At 37.8% G+C, this 9,370-nt stretch overlaps 1 protein-coding gene across 2 annotated transcripts; it reads right to left on the minus strand.

Moving 5' to 3' along the window:
- Positions 1-350: 350 nt before the first annotated feature.
- Positions 351-8,805, minus strand: MYL1_1 (myosin, light chain 1, alkali). 2 transcript variants are annotated; one of them, XM_051215186.1, is made up of 6 exons: positions 8,736-8,805; positions 7,704-7,784; positions 7,636-7,663; positions 7,460-7,600; positions 5,384-5,626; positions 351-4,308 (listed from the first exon to the last, which is right to left on the minus strand). In XM_051215186.1, exons 2-6 carry the CDS (start codon positions 7,704-7,706, stop codon positions 4,283-4,285), a joined length of 441 nt encoding a protein of 146 aa, XP_051068377.1. In that variant the 5' UTR covers positions 7,707-7,784; positions 8,736-8,805; the 3' UTR covers positions 351-4,282. The 2 variants fall into 2 exon arrangements, with proteins under 2 accessions (XP_051068377.1, XP_051068378.1); XM_051215187.1 differs by having other exon boundaries at positions 4,150-4,308; positions 7,460-7,956; positions 7,992-8,805.
- Positions 8,806-9,370: the final 565 nt, after the last annotated feature.

Raw genomic sequence — 9,370 nt, forward strand, 5'->3', positions numbered from 1 at the left:
CTATCTGGACTCTGATCATGCCTTGGTCTGCGCCAATCTTGCCTTACTTTTCAGTGGCCAACGAAGTGACCGCCACCAACGGATTGATGTCAGCAAGTTGGTTGCAAATTCTGTTGCTAGTAAGTATCGAACCGAGCTAGTTTCTAGGCTAGCTACCACTCCACCGAAAAGTAAAGATGAGCATTGGTTGCAATTGCATGACGCCATGAAAATATCGAGTAAAACGCTTGCGGCTTCGTGAAACGTCCCGCTTATAAGCACTGGGTTTCTTCAGGTTCCTTACAACTCATTGAAGCCCGTCGGTCTACTCCGGGTGACCGTAAGTTTGACCATAAACGAAGGATGTTACGCGAGGAAATTGAGCAAAACTTGCGTAAGTACCGAGAAGCCTGGTGGTCAGAGTTTGAAGCAGCAGCTGCATCTGGTAACTACCGGAAGCTCTTCCAACTCATCCAAGCCACTGGGAGCAAGAAGTCTGGTGTGAGCGAAACAATCTGTGAGGATAACGGCATGCCAGTCGCTAACCTCCATCAATGTCTTGGGCGATGGGCAGAATTCTTCGGAGGGCAATTCAACTGGTCTGCTGCCCCGCAATGTCGATAAGACTGTCCCATCCTCCATGACCTGCGACGACTAATCCACCCAACGGGATGGAAGTACGCAATCAACTACAACTCTTGGAGCGCTACAAATAGCCAGACCCAGATGACTTAGTTCCGGCCCTTTTTAATACTGTTGGTGACTTTCCGGTTAAGGAACTGACTACGTTGTTTACAAAGGTCTGGGAACTAAAGAGTGTCCCAACATCACGGAATGAGTCGATAGATGTCCCTATCTTTAAAAAGGGTACACGTCGTTCCTGTAACAACTATCGGGGGATAAGTCTACTTCCAATTGCGTCCAAACTATTGACCTCCGTCACACTTCGTAGATTGTTCAAAACCCGAGAAAGGTTGACTTGCGAGGAGCAGGCTGGTTTTCGTTCTCGTCGAGGATGTATTGATCATATCTTCACCCTCCACCAGATGTTAGAACACCGCCATACTTATCACAGGCCAACAATCATAATGTTTCTTGACATCAGGGCTGCCTTCAATTCGTTGGACAGGACTGTTCTCTATGACTGTCTGTTGGAAAAGGGTGTGCCTGAGAAGTTTATTAACATCTTAAAGGCCCTATATACAAACACCTCAAGCAGAGTGAGGGCATACAACCACCTTTCTTCATTGTTCCATTCAAGCAGTGGGGTTAAGCAGGGTTGCCCAATCCCACCAGTCGTCTTCAACTTTGCCATCGATGACGTTCTCGAAACAGCTCTGATGAATATAAGTAATGGCGATGTGGATCTGTTGCCTGGAGGAAGACTTCCTGACCTTGAGTATGCGGATATTGTTTTACTGCGTGATAATGCCCAGGCCATGCAATCCGCACTTAATCAGTTGGCAATCAATGCCCGTAGGTACGGTATGTGCTTTGCACCTTCGGAGTGCAAAGTAATTTTACATGACTGGCAGGACCATAAACACGCGCCCACTGTTTGTGCTGAGCAGACAAAAGTAGTCGCGAGATTTGTGAATCTGGGTAGCTGCATAAGTGTTGATGGCGGCGTGGGTGATGAGATCAATACACGTATAGTGAAAGCCAGAGCGGCTTATGCCAATCTGGGCCATATTTGGTGCCTTCGTGATGTCAGTCTGGCTGTAAAAAGTTGGATCCACAACGCGTTGGTGAGAGCAGTTTTGCTCTATGCTTGTTAAACCTGGCCTCTCCGAGTTGAGGACGTTAGACGACTCTCTGTGTTTGATCACCGTTATCTCCGAAGGATTGCTGACATCCAGTGGCAACACCATGTCAGTAATGCAGAGGTTCGGCATAGAGACCATAATCCAATTGGTGTCACCATCTTGAAACGTCGACGTTAGTGGCTTGGATATGTTCTACGAATGTCGTCCCAGCGAATTCCACGTCGTGCATTATTTGCCGACGATGGGACTGGTTGGGAAAAGCGCAGAGGTGGTCAGTGTATGAAAAAAAGCTGCAAAGTTCTGGCGTTTGTTGGCCCTTCACGACTCCCTGGCTGGGGTCTGAGAGATGGTGCAACACAGTGACTGGAGACGTTATCAGATATGGTTCAGAATAGAAGCTAGTGGCGATCCTGCTGTAACCTTCTTTTACTTTCTTTATAAAAAGTGGTTGTATCTTCTTTAACTGAAAGATTTCTTCTGGTTGTACCTTTCCGTCTCCCCCATTATTACACTACTTTACACGAATCTGGTCGTTATTGCTCTTTTTTTCTTTTACGCTCCTTACCTTCCTTTTTTTCTCTTCCCATTCTCATTGTTATTGTGTGGCGAATATATATTTGGTGCCCCCTTGTACCAATATTTAAGTGTTGAAATAAAAACGCCGGCAAACATTGTTCGTTGAGGTAGGCGATGGTTATGTGTACTTGAGACATGTCCCGACCACCTCGATTATTAAAGATTCACTAACTCACCAGCCGGTTTGCCTAGCACCTACCTTATGACCAACCTCAACACTACTCACTCAATCGTTTCACGACACGTGATCAAAAATCTGTAGCATACTCGAGTTTATATATTTTGTTACGAGTAATAAGTTAATTAAATGAAGATTACAGATAACATGCCTGGGAAATACTGGTTGAAAACAGACTACTTCAATCTCTAAGCATTCGCTGCTTCATTTATATGCTGAGCAACCATGGATCAACATAACCGACAAAGGACCATAATTTACACATCGAACACTTGATAGTGAATAATTATTCACTGCTATTGTGACTGTTCTTTTCATCATACCCTATTTTGATTCGAGTTTTTACAAACACAAATAATAGCTGTAATTGTTGAATGTATAATTATTCATCTAGGAGTTGGTTAAAAGTGTCTTACGAAAACTATTCGATTGATTAGTAGGGGTTTCAGAACCATATTAGTACCGTTAATACATTATCAGTTTAGCATAGTTTAACTATTACTACAGTACTTTATCCATCAATCAAGTGATCCACCTTGTACGAGTATAATTTTCGCAAGGAAATAAATGTTTACAAAAAAAACGACAAAATTATGTAGCAAATGAGCGAAATACGCCACTCAGCAATTTAGTTGTAATTCTTGTTTTTTAAAAAGCACTTAGTGTATTGATTTCGTAAGTTCCATATATGTATTAAGTGACTAATTTATCTATCTCGAATACTGTTTAGTTTAATGTATCCAAATTTACCTTTTGGTCAGATAACAACAATATTTCTTGTTTGGTTAAACAGAATAAATAATCCATCCCAGTAGCAACAGCAATGCATGACATTAAATTTGATTTAAAACATTTCAAAGAAATCGCGACTAGATCATCAAAGTCAACAGTTCGAAAGTACTGCACACAACAATATTGACTAACGACACAAACAAAGTCTGACGTGGTAATCCAGAAGCGGTTCTGTTTACGGGGAATAAATTAGATTCGTAATGAGTAAATTTCAACTAGTTCACCGAATTTCAGCGACAACAATAGATTTGACCTTTTAAAGATGTACATAATTTACACCACGAACTGGCCTAAGCTAGACTACAATTGAAAATCAGGTGCTAGACAGCTGTTTCGCCTTAATATAGGACTTCTCAGTAGTGCACATCTATGACCTCGTCAAAGAGAAGAGAAATCAGGACCTTCAGTCTCGCATGCGAACGCTCAACCCCCAGAACAGATTCAGGACCCAACAGTGTACATGTATAACCCCAATCAATCCAGGATGATAAGCCGCCATTTTCTAATGCCTGAAGTAGATAACTGTCTCACATCCGACATGGTTGAATTTCAGTGGTCACGAATTCTTACTAGAAATCCAGGAATGTCTATGATTGATTCCTGGAAATTTCTTAATGGTTCAGGAAAAAATCCTTCGTTTGGAAAGTGCACATATTAAATTGAAAACTTCACATTGTTTTACTGTACTGGAGAGTGGGAAGGTGAAATATACACCAAAAAGTTGTGCGGGTCAGACAAATATTTCTTTCTTTCATTTCAAATAAAAAGTCCTGGTCGTGTTTCAAAACAAAGTATATATATATATATATATATATATATATATATATATATATATATATATATATATATATAACACATAAATAAGCTCGTTTATAGAACTTGACGTTGTAAAATAATGAAAAAAGCTGATAATTTATTTCGCAATTTATCAAAAATCAACCTGTTGAATAGGGTACTTTAATGATTTGCGGGTTCAGAATGAAGGTTGGTCTTAACTCATAACACGTTGTACAAAAGCTGTTGAAAGAAAAGAAAGATAAAAAAGAATATATATATTGTTTTACGTACCTTCAATGAGATATATAGGTAAAGCTATCACATAGTTGGATGACCTTAAGAATTTAACCAGTTTTAGCCAATCATCAAGGGTGAAAACGAATGATTATAAGACGGGAAGAGCTTAGAACTCAAGTTTCAATTACTAAGTAGCTTCAGTCGAGTAACGTAATATGGTGCCATGTTTAAAAAACAAATCTAAACTTATTCCACTAATACACTGAGCGAAGAGTGTATTTTATTAAATGCAATATGTATGAATTATTGATTAAAATACAGTTCTATGTCAGTAAACTCATATTCTGAAAGTTTCGTCGAAATAATAGTTAACTACTAGTCACCATAAATCATGAGTTTACATAGTAATTTATTTGACCATTTAATTATCTTATGTAGTTGTTCAAATTTTGATATATGCGATAGTACTAGAACTCGTTCAGTGGGCTGGTTTTTGTAACCCATCTATACCATACACAGTTCTGTTTATTCAACCATGAGTCACATTATTTATGTGCAGTTAGTGATTCACTTGTTGACTTAGAATATGCAGATGGTATAGTTCTCTTTAACAAAGATGCTGACAAAATACAGTCTTTTGACCGCCTCTAGCAACAGTGGGGTACTGGTGAGTACAGGACTGTTGTTTCTTTTCAAGTAACGCTTTTTAGTCTGACCATGCATCCGCACCTGAAACCAAAATACTAGGAAAAACCATTGGATTTTAGAGACTCCAGCTGCTCGAAAATTTATCCCGGTAAGGTCGAAAGAACGATGAATAGTAACAGCTTAAGCCAGGTCTAAGAAAACATTTACACAACAATCCTGAGTAGTCATCGTTAAATAAGGCAGTGATATATAACAACGGACAATTGTCCCGACTCATCGTCAGCACCACCAAGTTGATTTAACTCAATAATAGTATCTCTAATCTATGCATTTTTAGATCGAAAACAAGTGCAAACAATTGGGTACCAGGAAAGGTAATACACGAGACTAGTATAATAATCTTGTATTTTTTTTATAAAAAACCATTTACCTTCATATGGTACAAGACCTTGACTATTTTCTAAACCAGATAATAATACATCTACTTCATCATCTCGTAGTTTTTCACCTAGTGCTGTTAGTAGATGTCTTAATTCAGCTGCACTAATTAATCCATTATCTTCTTTATCAAATACACGAAACGACTCAATAAACGTTTCTTGATCCACTTCCACTTGTTCTTTTAATAAACCATGATAAATTGGAACGAATGATTCGAAACTGATACGTTCGTCTGTTAGGGGAAAAGGTAGAACAAGATAGGAAGAAGTATTCAATGTATTCACAACTAGTCTTTCATAAATAATCTGACACATTATTTATTTATTTATTTGAACACATGAATATTGGTACAAGAGAGAGCCAATATATATGCGCCATGAACTCTTTATGCCTATGGAAATCTGACACATATGTGTATTCGTTCAAGTTTCCACATCATATTAACACATAATGAAATCAACTAGTCAACCTGACAACTAGATGAAGCTGCACAGATAAATACCGAAGTAGTAGACAGTATGATTTATAGAGAATGAATTAGTATAACATGAAGTACAAGATAACTTTGAAACCCAAGACCTGGAGGAAGATAGAGAGCGGATGCAACTGCATCGGTGCGATAGATTCTGGGCGTCACTCAATTTCTCTAGCCATCGGTTACGAAAATTGAGGGGACCCCAACAATGTATTCTGCATCTACTAGCATGTTTCACTACAACAGCCAATAGCTTCACGGACTGATATTATGTCTTAGGATCTGGGCACCCCTAACTTTATTCCAACCTACTCTTACTCCAGTTATCATTGGACGTCAAGGTAAGTGATGGCTATGGATTCGCAGCACATGCTCAAACCACACCGGTCGATGAAAATTTATAGCCTCACAGACAAGTTTGCGGAACAATGTTTCAATAAGTAATACAGTGGTTAGAAACTGAGCGCTTTAATCATTCAATCAACCAATCTAAGACAACATTTTCAATTTAAATGTACGTCTGATAGTATTTAAGCATGTACTTACCGTCTGAATTAAAACAATTTTTTTACTACCAGCTTATGTATCAAAAGTATTGTCCTGTCTTTATTAAATAACAATGGGCAGGAATCAAAAGAGAATAGACAATGAACTTTGATTACAGGAATATATAATGAAACTACCGACTGGTGAGCATTTTGATAAAGGAAACACTTTAATCAACGAAGAGAATTACATATCCTTCAATTGACTTACTACAATTATCTTGGTAAGATGGATATTATGAAATAACTACTTTCTCTAACACTTTTAGTGCATACTTTTTAAACTATCTATTTGGGATTTACAGGTCATTCTTTAGCGGACTAAACCAATACGTATTAATATCGCAGCAGCACAATAGAAATGAAGTTACTCCTACTTGTAGAACGTCATGGAATAAAATATTATATCCATCGATAGTATTTTGATATAATGGGTGATTCCAAAAAGATCATATGCTACTTAAATGCCACACTGAAGTGAGAAATAGAAATGTGGGAAGACAAAATATTCACCCAACCAAGGTCACTGTCTGCATATCTCGATCTGAATTGGTCATATATATATATATATATATATATATATATATATATATATATATATATATATATCCAGAATGTTGGTGTTAGTTATATAGAGAAAAAGAATGTGCTAACAAATGGTTTCAATGATTAAGGTCAGCAAGAACTAAAATACTTATTATGGAGCGATAAATTTCGATGCTTGAAGAACTCGATTACCAATTCTTGGAATACAAGTTTAAACACTTCAGACAACAGTCACATGACAAGCTTAGCCTACGGATAAAACGAGTAAGTGAAACTCCAGTGGGTATTTCAAAATAAACTTATCTCGACAAATATTACCAATTTAATCTTCAGTGCACTTTAGAAATCACACAATTAAATAACTTCTTAGAGAACTGAAACCAAGAATTTGGTCAATACACTATCGATAATATAAATTAAGAGAATATTGTTTCCTGTCATTTTCAAAACCAGATCACGTTATATCAAATTGCTATATATTATATTCGTAAAAACTCACTTGGATTATTTTGATAGCCATATTTTCCAATGTCCGACTCTGTTGGATTTAGACCCATTGCACGCACAACTTCGCCAATATCTTTCGCCTCGATTTTTTCATCTCCTTTTGTGTCAAACAGTAGGAACATTTCGTGAACATCTATTTACACTCTAAACTACGATATAAAAACATACCATTAAGATCCTTTTCACTTAGGTCAACCTATAATCAGTTAAAAACAAACATAAAATGTTGAACATACCATTTCCAATGCAGTAAAATTACTTTGTAGATGAACGGGTTAGTAACTGAATATAGCCAATTTTCAAATGGTTCGAAAAACCTGTGAAATAAAGCATATAAGAAAGTAACTATAGACTGGAATTTAGTGAACACATTAGGAAGTAACTCTAGGACTGATGGTAAGCGTCCGATAAAAAATGAGATGCTATATATTGCTTTGTGGGAAGCACAGGCTTTTCGGTTGGAATTTGTATGATAATTAGGTCATACTTCTAACTATTTCTTGGAGTTACATAGATGAACTTACCATCAGTTTCGCGCAAACGTCTAACTTCTAGACTACTGGACCGGCGTCCAACAGCGTTAATGTCTAACTTCAACCTATCCACGATATTGAGAAACAGAAGGCCCTGGGCATGAGTCCCGCGTGCGGAATAGTAGATGCACACTGCTTAGGACTCCCATACTAGAATGAAACGGCCGTATAGCCCTCTCAGGCTCTTAACAGCAGTCTGATGTCAATCGGTTCATTATTTTGATGGAATTCAACAATCTCCACAATTCCATGCTGAAAATATTTATCGACTTTGTGTATGATATAGCCCAATTTTCAGCGTCTTAAAAAAACATAAAATGTAAGAAGCCTCAACAAAGTTCACAAGACAAGAGCCAATAACTTATCAGCTGCATGCCAGATGCCCTGTCGAATTACCAACCAGCAGTGGTTGAGATTGAACTCCTTACCTCGACATGTGATGCTCAGCCTTCTGAGGCGTTAAAGGGAGAGTTGAATCAACTGAAGGACGTTTATCGCCAGAGATAATACAAGGTACTCATCGTCTTACTGACCCGATATTGAAAGTGAAAGCGGAAATCGCTATTAGTAGCGATTTAGACAGTAGCTGATATTAATGAGATATCAGCTACGATACTCAAGTGTCGAGTAGCCTTTCATAATACTTCTTAATCAAAAGGTATCTAAATCCCTTTCCGCTAGCAATAATATAAACTACCGTCTACCCTCTAGTGCCTACTATATTGTGCAACAGACTTTGGAATTTGCAGGACTATTCGAGTTTGGCGGCGAATTAGGCCTGGAGGAACGACCCGCTGCGAAACACTAAAACAACCTTGTTATGCAACAAGTGTTTTCGGATTAGAGGAAATTACTAATCTTAAATACATCATCTTATCTCTTCTTCGGTTCGTGCTGTCGTAAACATGTTTTGTGTCAATGTTATGAGTTCACTTTCGTGATACACATCAAATATTATCGCTCTAAGCTATTATAAACCAGTAATCTTCGTTCTCCTCGCTTCTTGATGTTACTGTGAGGTTTCGGGTCTGTCCATAAGAACCCTTTTCACTTATAACAATGGTCGACCCAGAGCAGAAAGGATTTTTTCTGATAGAATTATGGAAGATAAGTCCTTTCAGAAACATTTACGTATACACGGTGTATTTTTTGCAGTACGACGACAAATTCAGAGCGTATATGATTATATACCTATAATTGCTTATCTGTTTCGACTATCTACCAGGACCACAGGTGTACACCTTCAAAACATATTTAATCACATAGTATGAATAATTATGCTTCAAATTTTAGATTATATAAATTAATTTGAATTTGGATGCTACAACTAACATAATTCCTGGAACTAACTGTTCAGTTCGTAGGCAGAT

The sequence above is a fragment of the Schistosoma haematobium genome, chromosome 2 (genome assembly GCF_000699445.3).
Source record: "Schistosoma haematobium chromosome 2, whole genome shotgun sequence".
Lineage (NCBI taxonomy): Eukaryota > Metazoa > Platyhelminthes > Trematoda > Strigeidida > Schistosomatidae > Schistosoma > Schistosoma haematobium.

Bases quoted from the DNA above. Each gene is read 5' to 3' on its own strand.
- MYL1_1 (XM_051215186.1), bottom strand. The intron at 7,601-7,635 runs GTATGTTTTTAT...GAGTGTAAATAG, and splicing joins AAGTGAAAAGGATCTTAATG to ATGTTCACGAAATGTTCCTA. The intron at 5,627-7,459 runs GTGAGTTTTTAC...TTCCCCTAACAG, and splicing joins TGGCTATCAAAATAATCCAA to ACGAACGTATCAGTTTCGAA.